The sequence below is a fragment of the Triturus cristatus genome, chromosome 4_2 (genome assembly GCF_964204655.1).
Source record: "Triturus cristatus chromosome 4_2, aTriCri1.1, whole genome shotgun sequence".
NCBI lineage: Eukaryota > Metazoa > Chordata > Amphibia > Caudata > Salamandridae > Triturus > Triturus cristatus.
The window spans coordinates 56,504,873-56,529,083 of NC_140586.1; the positions used below are offsets into that span (position 1 = coordinate 56,504,873).

The following is a 24,211-nucleotide window of genomic DNA, read 5'->3' on the forward strand; positions in this document are numbered from 1 at the left end:
CTGGCAACCTATGATACTGTGATAATCGCATGTAAAACAAGCAAATTCATTTCCGAAACTACAGCATATTAGCTCAGTGGTATGAGAGAGTGCTAGTCTCCATGACGTCATCGACAGTGATTAGCCCCATTTCCAGATTCCACATGAACCTACAGTTGTATCTAGAAGGTTATTGGGGCAGAGAGGTGGTCTTATAATTGTTTCAGGCAGTTTGGGGCAAGGAAATAATTCCTAAAAGAAAGGCCCACTTGATCCCTACACCTACAGGTGACCCTGAACAGACTAAAAAGTACAGAAGGTGTAAAGTTGCATTAGAAGCTTTAGAAGCACATGCCCTGTAGTTCCCTTCCCTCATCAATGTACTAGAACGAAATACATTTCCTGGTTCATAAAGCCTTTCTTAAAGTCCCAAAGTGTATAAAGATCACCTTTATAATGCACTTACATCAATGCCTCTATTGGATTGTGCATTAGCCCTGTTAAATTCCATACACATAAGTTACTTCCATGCACACTGTCCCTGGTGCAGGGACAGAGTGGTACTGATACAGTTCTATACAGACAGGGAAAAGGAAACCGTTGAAATGGAAGATGAGGACTCTCTGATTGTGGTACAAAAGCACAGGGCACACAAGCACTGCAATGCAGAGTCACTAACATTGGAACTGAAAAACAATTATACAAACATACCCGGATGAGCAACCATAGAGACACAGAGACTGACACAAAGACAGTAACATATTAATACATGGAAAACTTGACAAGAGACATGGGCAATGTTGTAGGTAGTGTGAGAAGTTGGCCTGATATGTAGTGCTCACTATTCTAGTGATCACTGTGTATCATTCCAAACGACCCTTATTGATGATTGGTTGTAAGTCAACCGTATAGACCAGCTATCCTAGTAGCGTGGATACGAGCAGTCTTAGGCTAAACTCTAGAGGGCGTGTTAAGCCAGCTGTTTACCATCACATATACCCCTTGAACACCAAGTGAAAGGACACCACACAAGTTGTTATGAAAATAAAAGGATATTTATTTATAACAAGACTACCCTGGCTCTTTATGAGTCAGGGAGCTAAGCACACTACAAAACTCTTAGGAAAATACTTCAGTTGCACAATTTACACAAATGCCCGAGGGGCACGAGAAACCATCTACACTAACAGTGAAATGCGAATGGTTAGAGTCTGGAGGTACTGATTCCGGAGTGTTCCGATCAGTGGGACTAAACGAAAAAGGAACTGGACACTTGTAGAGCGAACCTGCGATGGAGCACCGAGATGCTCGAGTTACCTAGCCCGGAGGCTGCGGCTGCGTGAAGTTCGGCAAGATGTCGGGAGTCCTCGTGTAGTCTCAGGAGCCTGAAAGAAGAAGTTGCTGGCAGGCGACCAGTGACGATGTTCAGAGCGATCCAAGCCTGGATCGGTAATGAAGGAAACCTGAAAGCAGAGGGGACTCAGTTCTCAACCGCTAGCCAGCGATCGTGTGGGTACCAGGGGGGTACCGGCTGAAGTCACCTCGACCAGGTGAGTGGGTGACGTCGGACTCGGCTGTTCCTCGGACCAGGAGGCGCGGCGGCGACCAGGATGGAGGGCGAGCTGTCCCACGAAGGTGTCTGCTGTCGATGATGCTGGGCCCAGGAAGGGGCAGCGGATCTTGGCAGTGGCAACCCAAGCGGGGGAGTCAAGATGGCGTCGGGAGTGGACCAGGAGGGTCCGTGGTACTCCTCTGTTGAAGGGGAGCAAGAGCCAGTCTGGAGCAACCAGACCGGTGATGCAAATAATCTTGGAGCGTCGTGAAGAGGGCCAAAAGCCGGTCGGCAAGTGGTCGGACAACGCTGGGAACAGCAAGAAGCGGAAGGGCCCCCACGCAGATCTCGTGGATGCTGGGGAGACAGACTTCAATGCTGGAGCTGCTCAGGGTTTAGGGCTTCTCAAACCCTAGGTGCACTCACTCGAGGGTCCCTCGGTGGGCGTGCTAGATAAGCGTCGTGCAGGTTCTGAAGATAGCCGGTCCCGCAGGTCTCGTCGCACCTACGACTCTCAGCTGGGCTGATGAGGTAGGTAAAAGGTCAGAGATGGCAGGGAACTCGGGTCTCGTCGAGCTGGGCAGTCTTGATCCGTAGGAGACGTACAGCAAACCGCAAGCGCTTAGATGGTGCCTGCTGGTGCAGGGTGGCTACTCCTTAGCCACAAGGGAGAGTCTTCAGAAATAGTCAAGAGTTCCTTTCGTGGAAAGTGGTTCGTGATTCGGAGTTATCCGATTATCTGATTATCCAATTTGGGAAGGGGACTCGCTCCTACCTTTATTCTAAGAAAAGGGGCTGGCCCGTGACTAGGTTCTACCTATGGGTGGAGCCAGGAGGGGGGTGGTTACACCCCTATCCTTTGTCCGGCTTCGCGCCAGCTCAGGGGCTGGTGTGCCCCCGAAACTGGTTTGAGCCGGGCTATGCACAGCGAGCACCGGGGTGCCACTTGCAATCACCTTCCTTTCAGCCCTGCCTACCTGGGATACACAAACCCTGTCTGGGATGGTGCTAACACCGCCCTCGACAGGAAACCCTTTGTCCAAGCTCCCCTTGCTGGAAGGTCCCCCAGCAGCAGGAGGTCAGACTTGTGTCTGGTGGCAGCATCCATTTTGTGATGCTGAGGCTTGAGTCAACTTTAACCGGGGTTCAAGGTTACTTCCATGTCGTGTCCCTCTAAAAGGGGGGAATGCTAACCCCGTCGCCAGGACTGGCGAGGGGTTCGTATTCCCATTCGTATGACACCTTACTCGACATGTGTAGGTGATGCGATGCCAAAGTTAGCAAATAACCGCAAGGATTATAATGCATTACAAGTAGTTGGCCCGCGTCACCATGGAACGGCTATTAGGACTTGGTTCCGCAAGCCGTCGACGGGCTCAGCTCGCGCCAGAGCACCGTCCCACATGATTCCCTGCACCCTGCCTTCAGGATTGATAAGGCCTGCTATAGGAGTGACTGATAGGAATCCATGTGTCCATTTTAGGGTTTAGGTGTAGGAATCCTACACCTACAGCAACGGGTGATTACACCACGTGGCCCCAGCTGTCGTGCAGCCAGTTGTGTCAGATTTGGGCGGCCATTCCAGGGGTGGCATAATACATGCTTCAGCCCCTGGTAGGCCCTGGGTACACCGATGCCCTGGATACCTGTGGTATGCTGAGACAGGGACTGACAAGGCGGCCCAGTTCCAATTAGTGGATGCACCTAATGTACATGTGTGTTAATTTCGAGAGAGAACAGCTAGGCTGTGGGTCTGATTGGCAGGCCCACGGCCGGAGAAAGTCGTAAACCAATGAAGCAAAAGCAAAAAAATCTGGGTGATCATAGGATTGCAGACCCTACTCTCCTACATGACCCCCCCCCCCAAACTTTGGGACAATAAGCTAACCTTGACCAGGTGAGTCTTCTTGCTCTAAGTGGAAATACCTGGAGAGCCCATCTGCATTGCCATGATCAGTGCCAGGTCTATGCTCCACTGTGAAGTCCATCCCCTGTAGGGAAATGGACCACCTAAGTAGTTTGGGGTTTTCACCCTTCATTTGATTTAGCCACAAGAGGGGCTTATGGTCGGTCTGAATCTTGAAGTGAGTGCCAAACAAGTATGGCCTCAACTTCTTCAGGGCCCAAACCACAGCAAAGGCCTCCCTCTCAATAGCTGACCAATTCTTCTCTCTGGGGGTCAGCCTCCTGCTAATAAAAGCTATGGGCTGGTCATGACCATCAAAATTCAGTTGCGATAGAACAGCTCCCACACCCAGCTCCGAAGCGTCTGTTTGGACAATGAATGGTTTGGAGTAGTCTGGACTCTTTAGGATAGGTGCTGTGCACATGGCCTGCTTTAGGTCATCGAATGCCTTCTGACAGCTTGCTGTCCACTGAACTTTTTTTGGCATCTTTTTACTTGTCAGGTCGTTTAGCGGGGTCACAATGGATCCATAATTTCTGACAAATTTCCGGTAATAACCAGTCAGGCCCAAGAAAGCTCGAACCTGAGTCTGGGTGGTTGGAGGAGCCCAGTCCTGGATGGCCTGTATTTTGCTCTCCAATGGTTGAACCTGGCCTCCACCTACAAGGTGGCCCAGGTATACAACCTGTGTCTGCCCTATCTGGCACTTGGTGGCCTTGATAGTGAGGCCTGCCTTCTGCAGGGCCTCTAACACTTTCCTCAGGTGGACCAGGTGATCCTCCCAGGTGGAGCTAAAGACAGCGATATCGTCCAGATACGCCGCACAGAAGTCGTCCAACCCAGTGAGAACTCGATTCACCAGCCTTTGGAAGGTGGCAGGTGCATTTTTCAAACCAAAGGGCATTACCACGAACTGATAATGCCCACCCGGGGTAGAAAATGCTGTTTTGGGCTTGGCCTCCTCAGCTAACCTGATTTGCCAATACCCAGCTGTCAGGTCAAACGTACTTAAGTAGTTGGCCGAGGCCAACCGGTCCATAAGTTCGTCTGCTCTTGGTATCGGGTGGGCGTCAGTCTTAGTGACCGCATTGAGACCTCTGTAGTCCACGCAAAACCTCATCTCTTTCTTACCGCCCTGGGTGTGAGGTTTCGGCACGAGCACTACGGGACTAGCCCAGGGGCTGTCCGAGGGTTCAATGACTCCCAGCTCCAACATTTTCTGCACCTCTGTCTTGATGCAGTCTCTGACATGATCAGGCTGCCGATAGATTTTACTCTTTACGGGCAGACTATCCCCAGTGTCGACCTCATGGGTACACCACTTGGTCTGACTGGGTGTCAGAGAGAACATATGTCGAAAGGATTGAAGAACCTGTTTACAATCCTCTTGTTGATGTCCAGAGAGGCTGCCACAAAAGACAACACCGTCTACTGATCCATCGTCAGGGTTCTGAGAGAGCAGGTCTGGGAGAGGGTCACTCTCCTCCTCCTGTCCCTCATCTGTGGCCATGAGCAAGCCCATGCCCTCCCTGTCGACATATGCCTTGAGCCTGTTTACATGGAGCACCCTGTGGGGGCTCCGGGGAGTTCCCAGGTCTACCAAGTAGGTGACCTCTCCCTTTTGCTCAATGATCGTGTGGGGCCCAGACCATTTGTCTTTGAGTGCTGCTGGGGCCACTGGCTCCAGCACCCACACCTTCTGTCCAGGCTGGTACACAGTCAGGACAGCCTTTTGGTCGTGCCAAGCTTTCTGTAATTCTTGGCTCGCCTCCAGGTTTTTAGACGCCTTTTCCATGTACTCCGCCATCCGCGAGCGGAGACCGAGCACATAGTCCACAATGTTTGATGCCGGCTTTCTGAGAGGTCTCTCCCATCCTTCCTTTACCAAACAAAGGGGTCCCCTTACAGGATGTCCGAACAGAAGCTCAAAAGGGCTGTAGCCAACCCCCTTCTGCGGGACCTCTCTGTAGGCGAACAAGAGGCAGGGTATCAGGACATCCCATCTCCGCCGAAGCTTTTCAGGTAGTCCGTGAATCATCCCTTTTAGGGTCCTGTTGAATCTCTCAACAAGCCCATTGCATTGTGGGTGATAGGGTGTGGTGAACTTGTAGTTGACACCACATTCCTTCCACATAGCAGTCAGATATCCCGACATGAAGTTTGCACCTCTGTCTGAGACGACCTCCTTAGGGAAGCCCACTCTGGAGAACACTCCAAGTAGGGCCCGTGCCACCACAGGTGCTGTAGTGGTCCTAAGGGGTATAGCTTCAGGATACCTGGTGGCGTGGTCCACCACCACCAGTATAAACTTGTGCCCTGATGCTGTCTGGGGTTCCATTGGTCCGACAATGTCGATCCCCACTCGTTCAAAGGGTACCCCCACCACTGGTAGTGGTATGAGGGGGGCCTTTGTCGTGCCACCTGACTTACCACTGGCTTGGCAAGTGACACAGGAGCGGCAAAACTCCTTCGTATCTTCGGACATGTGGGGCCAGTGAAAGTGTGGAACAATTCTGTCCCAAGTCTTATTCTGGCCTAAGTGGCCTGCAAGGGGAATCTCGTGGGCCAAGGTGAGAAGGAAACCTCTCAGAGACAAGGGGATGACCAGCCTCCTGGTCGCACCAGGTTTGTGGTCTCTTGCCTCGGAGTACAGGAGTCCATCGTCCCAGTACACTTTGTGGGTACCTGTGGCGTTCCCTGCAGCCTCAGCAGCGGCCTGCTGTCTGAGGGGTTCAAGTGAGGGGCAGTCTAACTGTGCCTTCCCCAGGTCTTCCCTGGAGGGTCCCCCTGAGCCCAGAAACTCAACCTGACCAGGTTCAAGCTCTTGCGGCTCAGTTTCCCTCAGTTCTTTAAGGTCAGCCTCCTCGGAGACTTGATCCACGACCTGGGGCAAGGGGGAAGGCGAAGCCTTACCCTTACTGCTCCTTTTCTTGGAAGGTGTCTGGTCAGTTCTTCCAGGATCCAGCACCTGTTCAGTGGGGCATCTTTTGGCCTGTGACCTGGTCACAGCAAGGACATGTGCTGGCAAGCCTAACATCTCCATGTGAGTCCTCTGCTCCACTTCTGACCATTGTGACGTTTCCAAATCATTGCCCAACAGACATTCTACGGGGAGGTCTGAACTAACCACAACCTTTTTCGGGCCACTTACCCCTCCCCAGGAGAAATCAACAACTGCCATACTGTGATTGGTAGTGACGTTGCTGGCATTGGTCACTAGGTAACTGGTACCTAGCATGATCTGTCCAGGGTCCACGAAGTTAGGCGTCACCATGGTGACACTGGCACACGTGTCCCTGTAGGCCTGAGCCACTTTTCCATTTATCAAAGGTGTCTGTCTGTATTTGCCCAAAGTATTGGGGCTGGCATCAGGGGACATATCCATATCCCCTGTACAGACAAGGACGGCCTGAGTGAGCGTGCCGACTAAGTCGCCACTCCCCTCGGTTCCCAAGGTTAACCCAACTAATGCCTTGGGAGGCGCACTACCACTGCTGACTGTACTAGGGGGCTCAGGTGCCTTAGGGGCTGCAGTGGCAGGAGTTTGCCCTCCTTTCTTGGTGCACTCACTAAACCAGTGAGTCTTACTTTTACAGTATTGGCACCACCTTTTTGACTGGCCTTCTTGAGTCTTCTTCTTCTGTGAAGCCTGACCCCCACCCTCTTTGGTTTGTTGGGGACCTGTCGAAGACTTCTGGTCATTTTGTTCGTTCTTGTTACCCTGTTGGTCTGCTTTCTTCTGACCACCCTGGTTCTGATTCTGGTTCTGCTTGACCCTTGTTCTGACCCATCTGTCTGCCTTCTTTCCCAATTCTTGGGGAGAGGTCAGATCCGAGTCGACAAGGTGCTGATGCAACAATTGGTTCTGACAGTTGTTTAAAATCTGTTCTCGCATGATAAGATTGTACAATCCTGTGTAATCAGTAACCTTGCTACCCAGCAACCAGCCTTCCAAAGCCTTAGTGGCACAATCGACAAAGTCAGCCCAATCCTGAGACTGAATTTTCTGGGTGTCCCGGAACAGCACCCGGTACTGTTCCGTGGTTAAGCCGAACCCATCAATCAGTGTGTTCTTCAGGACTTGGTAGTTGTTAGCATCCTCAGCTCTTGTAGTGAGGAGCTTGTCCCTTCCTTTACCTTCAAAGGAAAGCCACAGTATAGCTGCCCACTGACTTGGGGGGACGCACTGGACAGTGCAGGCCCTCTCCAAGGCAGTTATCCACTTGTGGATTTCGTCCCCTTGTTTAAAGGGGGGCACTATTTTACTCAGGTGTCTAGTGTCTATACCCCTGTCTTTCTCTCTATTGAGAATGCTGCCACCAGTGGGATCTAACCCACTTAATTTCTGCTCTCGGGCCAAGGCAAGTCTTTCTTTGGCGAGGGCAAGTTCTTCCCGCTCGATCCTCAGATTGACCTCCCGCATCTTCGCTTCATGCTCCCTCCTCTGAGGGGAAGTCATTCCTCTCGGAGAAGGTGCCTGAGAGACATGTGTATGAACCGATCTGCCAGAGCCTCTGGAGAGAGACCTAGCTCGTCCGTTCCCAAGGTTAAGCCTGCTTGAGCGTGGGCCCGGGGCTCCCCCAGTTCCATTCTCATGCCTGCTTAAGTTGGTCCTTGTAAGCCTGCCGACTACCACTGGACCTTTGTCTGCCTCGTCTCCCGATAACTCGTCCTCGTCCTCGTCCTCCTCCTCTGTGTGGAGGTCGAGGTCGGGGTCACCGAGGGTTCCCTCTAAGGGAGGCATGTTCCCATCTGCACTGGGGGGACCTGGGTTAGAGGACCTCCTAGCATCGTACGCCTCTAAGAGACCTATCAGTATTGCGATGGTAGGGTTAGAACCCTGGTTTAGCTTCCTGGAGGCACACAGTTGTCTCATCTCCTTGAAGCTAAGAGTTGCATATCGTGACACGACCTGTGGAGGGTCACTGACCACTAAGGGAGTCCCTGCAGACTCTCCGTGGACCGACATGCTTTTCTAGTGAGGTGTAAGTGTTGCACCTACCTACACTATGGGTTTACCTACTGATCCCTTGCTAAGAGTTGTAGTCAGGGTGTGCTAAGCCCTGTTACACTACAACAGCCGGTTCAGTAGAACTCGGAGTATTCTAAGTTAAGTTATATGTACCTGGGTACTTATGTGATCTTTCACTGCGATATTCTTAGGATACGTGTGTGGTAAAACAACAGCAAGCTCAAATCCCAACCGCTGCTCACCAATGTGAGAAGTTGGCCTGATATGTAGTGCTCACTATTCTAGTGATCACTGTGTATCATTCCAAACGACCCTTATTGATGATTGGTTGTAAGTCAACCGTATAGACCAGCTATCCTAGTAGCGTGGATACGAGCAGTCTTAGGCTAAACTCTAGAGGGCGTGTTAAGCCAGCTGTTTACCATCACATATACCCCTTGAACACCAAGTGAAAGGACACCACACAAGTTGTTATGAAAATAAAAGGATATTTATTTATAACAAGACTACCCTGGCTCTTTATGAGTCAGGGAGCTAAGCACACTACAAAACTCTTAGGAAAATACTTCAGTTGCACAATTTACACAAATGCCCGAGGGGCACGAGAAACCATCTACACTAACAGTGAAATGCGAATGGTTAGAGTCTGGAGGTACTGATTCCGGAGTGTTCCGATCAGTGGGACTAAACGAAAAAGGAACTGGACACTTGTAGAGCGAACCTGCGATGGAGCACCGAGATGCTCGAGTTACCTAGCCCGGAGGCTGCGGCTGCGTGAAGTTCGGCAAGATGTCGGGAGTCCTCGTGTAGTCTCAGGAGCCTGAAAGAAGAAGTTGCTGGCAGGCGACCAGTGACGATGTTCAGAGCGATCCAAGCCTGGATCGGTGATGAAGGAAACCTGAAAGCAGAGGGGACTCAGTTCTCAACCGCTAGCCAGCGATCGTGTGGGTACCAGGGGGGTACCGGCTGAAGTCACCTCGACCAGGTGAGTGGGCGACGTCGGACTCGGCTGTTCCTCGGACCAGGAGGCGCGGCGGCGACCAGGATGGAGGGCGAGCTGTCCCACGAAGGTGTCTGCTGTCGATGATGCTGGGCCCAGGAAGGGGCAGCGGATCTTGGCAGTGGCAACCCAAGCGGGGGAGTCAAGATGGCGTCGGGAGTGGACCAGGAGGGTCCGTGGTACTCCTCTGTTGAAGGGGAGCAAGAGCCAGTCTGGAGCAACCAGACCGGTGATGCAAATAATCTTGGAGCGTCGTGAAGAGGGCCACAAGCCGGTCGGCAAGTGGTCGGACAACGCTGGGAACAGCAAGAAGCGGAAGGGCCCCCACGCAGATCTCGTGGATGCTGGGGAGACAGACTTCGATGCTGGAGCTGCTCAGGGTTTAGGGCTTCTCAAACCCTAGGTGCACTCACTCGAGGGTCCCTCGGTGGGCGTGCTAGATAAGCGTCGTGCAGGTTCTGAAGATAGCCGGTCCCGCAGGTCTCGTCGCACCTACGACTCTCAGCTGGGCTGATGAGGTAGGTAAAAGGTCAGAGATGGCAGGGAACTCGGGTCTCGTCGAGCTGGGCAGTCTTGATCCGTAGGAGACGTACAGCAAACCGCAAGCGCTTAGATGGTGCCTGCTGGTGCAGGGTGGCTACTCCTTAGCCACAAGGGAGAGTCTTCAGAAATAGTCAAGAGTTCCTTTCGTGGAAAGTGGTTCGTGATTCGGAGTTATCCGATTATCTGATTATCCAATTTGGGAAGGGGACTCGCTCCTACCTTTATTCTAAGAAAAGGGGCTGGCCCGTGACTAGGTTCTACCTATGGGTGGAGCCAGGAGGGGGGTGGTTACACCCCTATCCTTTGTCCGGCTTCGCGCCAGCTCAGGGGCTGGTGTGCCCCCGAAACTGGTTTGAGCCGGGCTATGCACAGCGAGCACCGGGGTGCCACTTGCAATCACCTTCCTTTCAGCCCTGCCTACCTGGGATACACAAACCCTGTCTGGGATGGTGCTAACACCGCCCTCGACAGGAAACCCTTTGTCCAAGCTCCCCTTGCTGGAAGGTCCCCCAGCAGCAGGAGGTCAGACTTGTGTCTGGTGGCAGCATCCATTTTGTGATGCTGAGGCTTGAGTCAACTTTAACCGGGGTTCAAGGTTACTTCCATGTCGTGTCCCTCTAAAAGGGGGGAATGCTAACCCCGTCGCCAGGACTGGCGAGGGGTTCGTATTCCCATTCGTATGACACCTTACTCGACATGTGTAGGTGATGCGATGCCAAAGTTAGCAAATAACCGCAAGGATTATAATGCATTACAAGTAGTTGGCCCGCGTCACCATGGAACGGCTATTAGGACTTGGTTCCGCAAGCGGTCGACGGGCTCAGCTCGCGCCAGAGCACCGTCCCACATGATTCCCTGCACCCTGCCTTCAGGATTGATAAGGCCTGCTATAGGAGTGACTGATAGGAATCCATGTGTCCATTTTAGGGTTTAGGTGTAGGAATACTACACCTACAGCAACGGGTGATTACACCACGTGGCCCCAGCTGTCGTGCAGCCAGTTGTGTCAGATTTGGGCGGCCATTCCAGGGGTGGCATAATACATGCTTCAGCCCCTGGTAGGCCCTGGGTACACCGATGCCCTGGATACCTGTGGTATGCTGAGACAGGGACTGACAAGGCGGCCCAGTTCCAATTAGTGGATGCACCTAATGTACATGTGTGTTAATTTCGAGAGAGAACAGCTAGGCTGTGGGTCTGATTGGCAGGCCCACGGCCGGAGAAAGTCGTAAACCAATGAAGCAAAAGCAAAAAATCTGGGTGATCATAGGATTGCAGACCCTACTCTCCTACAGGTAGATATTGATATTTGGAGCAAGGACACACAGACAGCTCGGAGGAGATACACTGATCATGGTCACATTGAGACATGGAATCAGTGGCACAGGACCTATGAGACAGAAAGACTCTGACACAAGCACCAGATGAGAACTATATATACACTTACACAAAGGAAGCTAAAAGTATAAGCAGGAAAATCTGAAATGAGTGAGCACATCATACACTCACATCATACACTACTTATTTCCTAGAATGTTAGGGAAGACTGTAGAACCAGCTGTCCCTTTAAAGTAAGGAAAGACAAATGGACCACTGAATACTTTTACTGGTGTTGGGAAGGTTGAAAGAACCCCTCGTACACCCCCCATTGAGCTCCTGCCCCAGAGAACCTTCTTAGCTCGCAGATAACACCATCACCTATTAGGTACCCAAAAACATAGCATTATATGCAAGGACTGCTACAGTCCAACAGTGATCACTATAATCTAGTGTATGGAGTTTAAGGAATGCTCTCTTAATCCACAATGTCCAGCTCTGGCCTGTGATCTTCAACAATTTGAAGTGCTTTACCAAAGGCTGGGTTTCTTCCATTTCTACTGATCCATTACCTTTATTGGAGACTTTCGGGCTGGGCTTGGCAGAGCCAGGGGGCGTTGTGGCCTCTTGAGCAGATTTGTTGCTTGGAACATGTGTGGGCCTCACGGCTGGGGCAGGTCTCCCAGGTACAAGATGTCCAACACGCTATTAAGTAAAGAAGGAAGGTTAGAGTTCCGAAAACCTGCTGAACTCTTGTTAATAACTGCAGTTACCACAAAGTGGTGGTCTGGTTCCCTAGAGCCGAAGAAATGAATAGCAAAGAGGAAAACATGACTTTTATGAAGTAACCGATTCTTAATGTAACCACTGTCTATACCTTTGCAAACCACCATGGTCAGATGGAGGAACGCGACCACCAATTTTTCAGACAGAAAATCGTTCTGTTAAATGACATTGCCTTTCCCATACATTATGGTACATGCAGTTCACAAATATATTTATAGTCATAGTTCTTATGTTTTTACCATCAAGTAGATGAGCTATCAGTTTAGTTTAGGCAAACGAACAAGCATGCTGCATGGTCTTATCCACTAACATTGCTACAGGCTCTTTGTCCAGAGCGGTTGTTGGTTGATGAGCCACCGAGATACACCAGAGTTTGGGGAGATATTTTACCAAAGGAAACTGGAAGCAGCCTATTACAAAGCCCTAATAACAGACAGCTTTCTCCTGATGAATCATATACAAAAACACCAATGAGCGGCTGACCATAAGTTCCGAACATCAATCTCTAGTCAATATATATTGAAAGTTCTGTGCACTACACCTCCGGAGCTTGCCACAATGAAGATCCAAAGGCATCCAGAGCAAAATATATTTCCGTTGTAGAGGGTGCACCAGAGAAGAAGTCAGAATAACTAAAATAAGTCCATAGAGTTTCTTTTATTCTTCACAATAATCAAAGTTTGGACATCAGCCAACGCGTTTCGTTCCATAAGAACTTCATCAGGGCTGAAAACAGTTGAAATAAAACAACATATAAGTGCCTACTGATGGAGCAAGGTTTCACATCTAAAGAAACGTGCTTGTATGCAATCCTCTCGAATAACCTGTAATACTTTAACCAACCTGTCCGTGAGTACTAAAAATCGCATCACATTCAATATTATTGTATCTAGGGGATGCTTTCCTATGTGCTTCTCTTAATGAATAACCAGAGTGTATTAAAATGGCCACTAAAACGCAGGAAATGTTCTGCGCATGCGACTACCACATCACGTGGTGTGATGTTCTTCTGTCGCTTGGGGGGAAATCTTTACAGCTGCGCAATAGCTTCTAATATGGCCGCTTCAAAGCAACACACTAATGCGCATGCCGAAGCTGGAACTAACCCATGCAAGTTCTACTAAGCTATTAATGCGAAAGATTAATTAAGTAAATGGGGTTAGAGTAGAAGTAAGTGGTATACAGTGAATTCATTTAAATTTGTATTCTAACATGTTTCTCTCTGACTTTATTAATAGTTCGTATTTGGGCCTTGGAGGGTGACTGATGTCCTCATCCTTTGTGGCAGCCACGCATGCACCTTATAGTTCTGCTCTCAAGTCAATGATGTCATTTGACGGACTGCCAAAACCCGAACCCAGCAAGGACCTGAGAAAGTAAACTCATGACCCTACGAAAGGAAGACCCAGCTACATTGTACCTTAAAATTATCGATCCTAATACAAAATGCTTGTGGGAATAAAGCTTGTGGGTATTAAAATTAAAGGGCGGGGAATTAGACAATAGACTTAAGAAAAATATTGCAATTGGTATGGTGTGATGTCCTCTCCCCACTGCTTGGCCCAATCACATTGCGGGTGAACATAGAATTGAAACATTTGGGGGTGGATCATACCCTTGAATTTGGTATAACAGAGGTAAGTTCTAGATAGTTAGACACACTTGATGCGGAGATGCTGATGCGGTGCTGTGATGCTGCCCGATTTTGCTGCAACCTAATTGAAGAATCCTACACTAGGGAAAATCGCAGAACAACCGAGGAGGCACATTCAGGGAAGGGCCCGGATGCACCGGAACTGGACAGAGTAGCAGCAGAGAGGGGAGTAATGCTGGCGTTACACTAGAAGAGATCACTTTTCCTGTCCCGAAACCTTGACACTCTGATGTCGGGGTCCTCAAACCATTCTAGGTAAATATAATTGTAGGGTAAATGCTCCGTACTTGTTTTCTGTCCTTTCTCTCCTCAGGTGCTGTCATTGCAAAGAGTTATTAATGCAAACTGATTATAAGCTAACTGTACTATTTTTTCAGATGGAGATTTCTGGTCTATTCATGTGCATCTTGATTTGACTCACAAAATTATTAATTCAGATAAACATTTAAAACTTTCCCTGAGTCTGTGGTTCTTTAAATTGAAGTTAAATGCATTATGTGTCCATTTCATGAGTGATTTAATATTACATCCCTGCAATATATGTAATATGGTGGAGTCTGCCTCTATTTGCTGTGGGTGGCGTGTGCACTTTCATACGTGCCATGTATTTTCGTGTGCCGCCACACGGGTTTCCAATCTTATTTCGGGTACTTATTGGCGAGTTATTATGGGGTGTGGGCAGACTCTGTCTCCGTTTCTTGTGGTGGTTATTTCATATATCATCCATGGCACATATTGAATTTTCGACGTGGGTTTGGGATCTTTAGGGACTGTCATATGGGCTGTCGCTTCACTATTGCTGATATGTATAATAGTTTATACCGTCAAACTAGGACACATGTACACCACCATTTGTGTTTTGTATAGAGTTTATTCATTACTAGGAGTCAGGAGTGCTTATCTCTAGTTATGCATTTTTATAAATTATAATTGTGACGCGCAACAGAGAGATATACTATTGTACGACTCTAGAATGTGTGCCCAACGTGTTTAAATTTGTAGCCATGATACATACAATTTTGTGATGATTTTTGGTTGGGTAAATGTGTCCTTGTCACTTTGATGTGTTCTGTAGTGATCTCATTACCACATTGAAATTGTTGGTGTTTTTGATCAGGATGCTGTTGGTTTGACAATAGCTATACAGTCCTATATGGACCTCTTTTATCCCAGTCACCAATATTTGAGAGATACATTTCCTTGTTATTTTTGCAGAGTATCACGGCTGGATGAGACTGATATGACCCAGGATTGTGGGGTTTCCTTCTGTCATTATTTTCAATTGTGCTTGTTTATACTTGGAGGCGTTTTGGAATACAACCTTTCATTATTATTAATAGGTGAGAATATTAGTTGGTATTCTCCGTCACTTTTTCCATTTCTTCTTTTTTCTTTCTTTATTATCATATACCTTTGTATTATACTTTCATCATTTGGTTTCCCTCCCTTTTCTTCCTTTTTTTCTGTTTCACCTTTGTAATCTTGAGTTAATTACACTTGGAGTTTTAAATGTGTAAAAATACTTTAAAAAAAAATCTTTTTATATAGATCTGTTTTCACTTTTGATGTTGATCGTCTGTGATATTATGTTTTCGAGATCTAGTCTAATGAAGAGGTTCTTTTGTATATACGTTTTTTATGTATTGCAGTGTCATGTGTATATAGTCTGTGGTTACTTATTAACGTAGTGATATATGTTAAGGTATTGTATATATATTTTTTTTGTATATGTATGTAATTTTAATTGTTGTGGGCAGTTATGTGTTGTTTTATGTCAACTGTTTTCAGCCCTGATTAAGTTCTTATGGAATGAAATGCATTGGCTGATGTCCAAACTTTGATTATTGTGAAGAATAAAAGAAACTCTATGGACTTATTTTAGTGATTCTGACTTCTTCTCTTGTGCACCCTTTACAACGGAAATGCTTTCTACTGATGAATGTCAACCATCTTAAAACATGTCACAAGTTGCCCAACAATAACAACAGTTATACTTGACAGCAACAACTTAAGAAATGTAAGTACAAATACTTTTGTGAACTGCATTTACCACAATACAATAGAAGAACTAGCACTAACTTGCCAGCACTGTGCCCACAATCGTTGAAATTCTTTTCAACTAGCATTCCTCCTCTCAAGTAGTAACACAACCAGAAACGATTCCCTGGCCACAACCATGTCAAACATATTTTTGTAAGGTTTTTAGCAGGACCAGCACTTCCTCTGCTTCAGCAACATATACACATTTAACAGGCTGTTCTGAGATGTCATGTGCAGTTTAAAACACGCATGTTTAAATACTGCAAGTGCTTTCAAACCAAGACTTCAATACAGCATAAGAATCCCTACCACAGATTCTTAAAGTTACATGCAGGAACAAAAATGGAAGGGGCAGCAGGTCCAGGAAAAAAGGATGGATAGAGAATATCACCAGCCTCAGACTTAAACCACTTCTGTTTGGGAAAAGAAGCCTGTAAATGAGGATACACTGAATTTCCTATGCTATTTAAAAGAACTATAGGCAAGAGATATGTCATACAAGATACCTACTGACTCAATTATCTCCACCCCGAGTAAGCATGATTCAGCTCAATGATGAATTATTCTACACGTCATCACTATATGCTACAGAGAATCATATGAGTAATAACATGTACTGTCTTTATTACCGGTTTATTTATCATTAATGATCGGTTAAACTTGTTTCCTCAATATGTGAACTACTCTGCTATGTACCACTACTGATCTGTCCCTCTATTTTGAGAAATACGAAAATGTCCTTTGAGAACGTTCAAGGGTTTATAAGAGGGGACTTAATCTGTTTGACCAATTATCCCATCATTTCTGTTCCTTTTGCAGGAAGACCAAAATACAATTTACCTTATTTTTGTACTTTCTTCTGAACCATTCACCCCACAGCTTGTTTAGCACCAACAAGCCATCAAATGAATAAGTTAGAGGGCTAAAAACTAGCGATAAGAGTAAGCATGGGTGTTGGGACGGGAATGTCCCCTGCATGTTGAACATGTGTGGGCAGCATGTGAAACTAGTATACTGACTTTTTTTTTTTTGCCCTGAAATCACGGTGATTTAGCATGTGGACTGGGGCTTAGACATGTCCATGGTAAGATGAGGTCAAGAACCTGTTCTATGACCTGAAGGGATGCACAAAGTTTGCTCTTATAGCAGACATGGGAACTACTGCTCATGCCCTGGGTTGGTCAGATAAATCGGTGGTTGTAGCTTATCATGGGAAACATTAGTTTTGAACAGACCATTTTTTTGTGCCTGTCTGTTGTCTGACTGTTGAGTTCTGAGCTCTTGCCCGCCTTACTAACTACCAGAGAAGCATTTGACTGCTCATCCTCACTACCCTGAGAGTCAAGTGTGGAAAAGGCATACCTGCGCCAGTTTGCAGAGCCACAGTAAGATGGACCCCAGGACACCAATGACAAACACACCCAACTACTATGATTGTGACCCACTTGCTCCTCTCTTCCCTGCGTCCTCTGAAAGGAACCTGATGACAGAAGAAGTCACAAAGTAACTGGGGTATTCCAGATATTCAAAAATAGGGCATCAATTCAAGATATTCCTGTATCAACCAAAGCAAAACTTAACATTTCCTCTGAAAAACAAAAACACAAAAAAGTGACAGAAATAACCTGTGGCACATACTAAAAAAAAACAGAAAAAGGCATTAAATAAATAAAAAAGTAAATACTGTGATGACATGAAAATTAATTTGCATCTGAAAGACAGTAAAATGTGAAGAAAAGAAAATACATGCAAATATCAAACCAATGGGTTTGAGGAAAAAAGCTGGAAAAATATGTAGGCTTCAACTTAACAGCCAATGGTGCAGTAGTTGTGGGCTGTCCTCTGGCATTGCATGCACTATTGCACAGATAAGAGAAAATTGTCACCTAATCCTGCCAGACCTTTTGCGTGTCCTCTGCATCCTCCTCTTCATCATCGTTGTGGTCATCCTGCTTTGCTAGCTTCATGGCAGATTCAAGAACCCCTGCAATGCTCTGATCTCCAGCAGGATGCTCCATGCCCTGCAATGGAGGGAAACCTGAGGGGAAAAAAATCCATGAGGGGCCATTTTTACTATTGTTAAATATCATACCAAAAAGCAATATAAACGCTCAAGCAAAACATTCAATTAAAGAACAAGTTACTTACCTTCGGTAACGATGTATCTGTAAGAAACATTAGTTAGTTAGATTCCTCACCTTAGAATATCCCCAGGCGTCAGACTGGATCCGGAAGATTTTTCGTCAGCAATACCTCTTGCGCGTCGCTAGGCGTCGTCTGCGGCTCCGCGTCCGTCGTCGGCGTCGTGCGCCGGAATGACGTCGGAGTACTTAGACGCCGCCCTCGCGCGCTGACGTCAGTTCTTGTACATAGCTTTCCGCGCCAGGAACGCAGAGCCATGCAAGAGACCAACACTGGTGCCAAAAAATCTAGGGCCCTGAAAAGGATAGCCTTAACCCTAGATGTCAGTTCGCAGAACGGGGAGGATGGGTGGGTCGGTGAGGAATCTAACTAACTAATGTTTCTCACAGATACATCGTTACCGAAGGTAAGTAACTTGTTCATCTGAAAGAAACACGTTAGTTAGATTCCTCACCTTAGAATAGATACCCAAGCAATACCATCCCCGGAGGTGGGTCTGCGAACCAAGATCACACCAGAAAGTCCTGGAGGACAGAACGGCCGAAGAAGCCATCCCTCCGGACTTGGCTGTCAAGGCAATAATGTCGAGCAAACGTGTGTAGCCAAGCCCACGTTGCCGCCTGACAGATGTCCTGCAAAGGGACCCCCCGTCCCAAAGCAGTAGTAGCCGCTGTGGCCCGAGTAGAATGGGCGCGCAGCCCAACAGGAGGGTCCTTTTTCGCCAATGAATAGCAAATTTTGATGCACAAAACGACCCACCGAGAGATGGTCCGTTTGTGCACAGCTTTCCCCTTCTTAGCACCCACGTATCCAACAAAAAGTTGGTCGTCCACCCGGAAGTGCTTGGTGCGGTCCAGATAAAAGGAGAGCGCACGTTTTGGGTCCAGACGGTGGAGCCTCTCTTCCTCTTTGGAAGGATGCGGAGGCGGAAAGAAGGTGGGCAAGGTGACAGACTGCCCAAGATGAAATGGAGTCACCACTTTCGGAAGAAAGGAGGGACGAGGCCGAAGGACAACCTTGTCCGGATGAACAGAGAGAAAAGGAGGCTTTGAAGATAAAGCCTGGAGCTCGCTCACCCGTCTAGCCGAGGTGATGGCTACCAGAAAAGCAATCTTAAGCGTCAGCAGACGAAGAGGACAATTATGAAGAGGCTCAAAGGGAGCGCACATTAGAAATGTGAGAACCAGAGTCAAGTCCCACTGAGGCATTACGAAAGGGACAGGTGGAAGCGTGTGAGTAATGCCTTTCAGAAAGCGAGTAACTACAAGGGACTTGAAAAGAGAAGGCTGATCAGGAAGCCTTAAGAAGGCAGAAATGGCAGCAAGATAACCTTTCAAGGTGCCCAGGGCAGAGCCCTGCTGGGCCAAAGGAAGAAGAAAGAGGAGAACCTCAGAAAGAGGGGCGGAAAGGGGATCCACAGCCTTTGCTGTGCACCATGCCACAAATTTGTTCCACCGGCAGGCGTATACTGTCTTTGTGGAGGGACGCCTGGCTGCCAGAATGATATCACAGACTTCAGGAGGCAAGTCAAATGGCATCAACTGCCGCCGCTCAATCTCCACGCATGGAGGTGGAGGCTGGACAGGTTCGGGTGGAGGACCGTCCCCTGCTGCTGCGACAGAAGATCCTCCCGAAGGGGCAGACGTATCGGAGGATCGGTCAACATACTGAGTAGCTCGGGATACCAGTACCTTCGTGCCCAATGCGGAGCCACCAAGATGACTTGGGCCCGGTCGCGCTTGATCTTCTTCAGCACTCTGGGGAGAAGTGGTATAGGCGGAAAGGCGTACAACAGACCGCAACTCCACTCGTGACGAAAAGCGTCGCCGAGCGAGTGCCGCCTTGGAAATTCCAACGCACAGAACTGCTGACATTGCGCGTTCTCTTCGGTGGCGAATAGATCTAACCAAGGCTCTCCCCACTGCTGAAAGAGACCTTGCGCCACTTCGGAGTTCAGACGCCATTCGTGATCCATCATGCACCGGCGGCTGAGTTCGTCTGCTCTGGCGTTCAGAGAGCCCGCCAGATGTTGAACCACTAGGGTGACGCCCTGGTGTTCCAGCCACATCCAGAGGCGCAGAGCCTCCTGACAAAGGGTCCACGACCCCACCCCGCCCTGTTTGTTGCAATACCACATGGCGGTGGTGTTGTCCGTGAACACCTGCACGACAATTCCCCTGACAGAGGGAAGGAAGGCTTTCAGTGCAAGTCGGATCGCTCTCAACTCCAACAGGTTGATGTGGAGACGAGACTGCGCCGGAGACCAGAGGCCTCTGATCTCCGCCTCTCCCATATGGCCACTCCATCCCAGGAGGGACGCATCCGTCACTACGACATGCTCCGGTTGGGGCCAGGGAGAGGCTCCTGCCCGTGACCCAATCGCGGTCCGTGAGCCACCACTGCAACTGTTTCGCAGTGCCCTCCGAGATCAAGACATGGTCGGACAGGTTCCCGTGATGCTGGGCCCACTGAAACTTCAGGTCCCACTGCAGAGCCCGCATGCGCCGCCTGGCATGATGCACTAGTAGGATGCAGGAGGCCATCAGCCCCAGAAGCCGCAACACTAGCCTGACCGAAACCCAGGATAGAGGCCGAAAGATGGGAATCAGGGCCTGAATATCCCGGACCCGCTGTTCCGGCGGATAGACCCGGAACTGCGCCGAATCGAGTACCGCTCCGATGAAGAGGAGCTTCTGAGAGGGACTCAGGTGTGACTTCGGCACGTTGATGGAAAATCCCAGCAAATGCAGGAGATCCGCCGTAGTCTGGAGGTGGGAGACGACTGTCTGGGGCGAGCCCGCCTTCAACAACCAGTCGTCGAATAGGGGAAGACTGGAACCCCTGATCTGTGCAGATGAGCTGCGACCACCGCCATCACTTTCATGAACACCCGAGGGGCACTGGTTAGACCGAAGGGGAGCACGGTAAACTGAAAGTGCTCTAGGCCCACCGTGAACCGCAGGTAACGCCGGTGGGCCGGCAGGACGGGGATGTGGAAATATGCGTCCTGCAAGTCCAACGCTACCATCCAGTCTCCAGGGTCTAGGGCAGCTAGAACCTGAGCCAACGTTAACATCTTGAACCTTTCCTTCCGGAGGAAGGCATTGACGTTCCGGAGGTCCAAGATAGGGCGTAGGCCCCCTTTGCCCTTCTTGGGAACCAGAAAGTAGTGGGAATAACAACCACGACCTACTTCTGGGCTCGGAACGCGCTCGACGGCCCCCTTGGCCAAGAGGGCCGAAACTTCCTCGTGGAGAAGATTCAAATGATCCCCCGAGATGCAGTGGTGCTGCGGTGGCATGGCTGGAGGGGTCGTCTAAAAGGGGAGGGAGTAGCCCCTTCGGACGAGATGCAGCACCCACCTGTACGAAGTAATGGACAGCCAGTGGAGCAGGTGATGGCGAACTCTGCCGCCCACTGGCGTGGAATGGGCCTGAAAGCTTGGACTAGGAAGGCTTTGAGGCGGATGCTGCCGGGGTGGATGTGGGCTGACCGCGTCGTCCTCCAGAACCGCCTCGGCGGAAACCACGTCCGCGCGCAGGTTGGGTCTGCGGCTGGTGGCTAGGCGTACGTGAGGAGGCACCCCTTCCTTGGCCACGAAAGGGGCGAAAAGCGGAGGTGTGCGCCCGCGGGGCCGAGAGGCCCAAGGACTTGGCCGTAGCCTGGGAGTCCTTAAAGCGGTTCAGCGCACTGTCCGCCTTCTCACCAAACAGGCGAGCGCCATCAAAAGGCATGTCCATGAGGGTGTTCTGGACATCCCCGGAAAATGACGTGGACCGCATCCAGGCGTGACGTCTAAGCGCCACTGTGGTGGAAATCGCCCTACCCAGTGAGTCCGTTGTGTCAAGCCCACATCGTATGGCGTGCCGTGCTGCATCCCTCCCATCGGCCAAAGCCTGGGTAAGACGTGTCTGGACCTCCTCCGGACACAGGGGCAGCACGTCCTCCACCGTATCCCACAGGGGGTGGGAATAACGGTCCAAGAGACATGCAGTGTTCAAAGACCGCAGGCCCAAACTAAGGGACGAGAACAGTTTCTTGCCAAACTGCTCGAGTCTCTTGGAGTCCCGGTCCGGCAGAGCGGTCGGGAAGGAGGATTGGGAGGTAGAGGCCTGGATAACCAGACTCTCGGGGGTGGGGTGTTGGGACAGGAAACTGGGGTCGCCCGGAGCAGGGCGGTGGCGCCTGGCAACGTTCCTATCCACAGGAGGAACTGTGGAGGGCTTGGACCAGGTGCCCTGGAGAACGTCAGTGAGGGCCTCATTGAACGGCAGCAGAGGCTCAGTGGAGCTTGCGGCCGTTTGAAGCACCTCAGTGAGGATGTTAGTCCTCACAGCCACGGCAGGCAGCTCAAGCCCAAGGGCTGCGGCCGCCTTGCGCAGCTCCACAGAAAATGCTGCACCCTCCTCCGAAGCCACAGTCGTCGGAGAAGTGAATCCAGTGTCCGGCGAGGTGTCCAGCCCACTGGCCTCCCCCAGTTCATCTGCCCAGTCCTGTGGAAGCTGCGACTGAACAGTCATAGGGTCCTCGTACCCCTCCAGTCGCCCCCGTCATCCGATTCCTGATAAACAGGAGGAACGATCGGAGCCGGACGGTAGAGATGATAAGTCTCAAGCGGAGTCGAACGCGGCGTCGGTCGACGCCGCAACGGCGTCGGGTCCGGAACAGGGCTAAACTGGGGTTCGACGCCATCCGGTGCCGGCGTCGGCGGCGCCGGTGGTGTCGGTGCCGGCGTCGGCGGCGCCGGTGGAGTTGGCGTCTGCGCCGGCTGTGGCGGCATCGGTGGTTCAGGCGTCGGCGCCGGCGGAGGAGGCGTGACTAGGTCAACCGGCGTCGACAGGGGCCCAGGCATGGGTCCCGCGGGGACCTGCGGCGTCGGGACCGGAGTCTCCGACGGCGCTGGGGCCGGAGCCGCCGGCCCGCAAGGTCGCCCAGTCGAGTCCGCGGGTCCCGAAGGCGCGCCAGCGGGCGTCGACGGCGGGGCCAGCCTCCTCATGGCCGAGAGGAAGGCACTGACCTCCGCCGGCGTCGCGTCAGTCCCAGGGACCGGTGGGTATGGGGACTTGCGCGGCGCCTGCGGCTCCGACGGAGCCGCGGGGGTGGAACCACCCGGACCCTCGGCCGAGTCGCGCGACCGGCGAGGGGAGTCCGAAGAGCGATGTCGTCTCTTGGACTTCTTAGAGTGTTTGGACTTACCCGACGACTTGGAGCCCGACGATCGATGGTGGCGTCGGCTGCGGCTCCGCGAGCGATCCTTGGACCACCTCCTGGACCGGGATCGCGCACGACGCCGAGTGGCGAAGCTCGAGAAGCTTGCGGGACCGCTCCCGCCTAGCTTTCGAAGTCAGGGCCTGGCAATCGGAGCACGACTCCGCGTCGTGTTCGGGGCCTAAACAGTAGAGGCACCGGCAGTGGTGATCGGTCACCGACATCAGTCGATGGCAATCATCGCAAGCCTTGAACCCAGGCATCCTACCGGCACCAGATGTCGATTGACAAGGATCAAAAAGGGTTTAGTCAAAAAAGACTAAAATGGGTAGCTCTCCCGGATCGGCGCTTACTGGCGCGGAAAAAAGAAGAACTGACGTCAGCGCGCGAGGGCGGCGTCTAAGTACTCCGACAACGTCATTCCGGCGCACGACGCCGACGACGGACGCGGAGCCGCAGACGACGCCTAGCGACGCGCAAGGGGTATTGCTGACGAAAAATCTTCCGGATCCAGTCGGACGCCTGGGGATATTCTAAGGTGAGGAATCTAACTAACGTGTTTCTTTCAGATCCCCTCTTCTAAAAGAAATAGAGAGAGTCCTCATTCCAAATACTCACCTAGAAGTCTCCTCCCAAACACCATCTGCAGACCTGTTACCAAAACTGAACAGAGCTCCGCACAAGCAGCCAACTACAGTCAGCACACCACAAATATGATTGTAGCCCATACGAAAAAAAACATTTGACTGAAGTCTCTAACCCCAACATCTAACTCGATACCTCAATTCAAATGCCAACTGGAGAGCTCATTGCAAATTTGAACGAAACAAAAAAAAAACATCTGATCGCAGGCCTTAATGAACACAGCCAAACAACAGGAGGTTCCATGACACACAACAAAGTTATGAAATACATTAATTCAGTTGTCTAATAAGAATATGCCATCATTCACATTCAACCAATAGAACGCCTCATCCAAAGAACCTAATGGGAAACCAAGTCACAAATTACCTCTTTGTGGGGGACAGCCTCTTATTACAACCTCTAACCGATAAGAAATCTCCTTGCTCCCACCTAAGCAATGGGAGTGGGAACTAGGGACCATATGGACA

At 50.2% G+C, this 24,211-nt stretch overlaps 1 protein-coding gene across 2 annotated transcripts in view; it reads right to left on the reverse strand.

Moving 5' to 3' along the window:
- Positions 1 to 24,211, reverse strand: part of CC2D1A (coiled-coil and C2 domain containing 1A) — a 203,486-nt gene that overhangs the window by 135,427 nt on the left and 43,848 nt on the right. For both annotated transcript variants that reach the window (XM_085600484.1, XM_085600483.1), the window contains 2 exons: positions 17,651 to 17,787; positions 11,842 to 11,974 (listed from right to left, as the gene is read on the reverse strand). In XM_085600484.1, the coding sequence (XP_085456610.1) occupies positions 11,842 to 11,974; positions 17,651 to 17,787 (270 nt within the window). The remainder of the gene's footprint in view (positions 1 to 11,841; positions 11,975 to 17,650; positions 17,788 to 24,211) is intronic.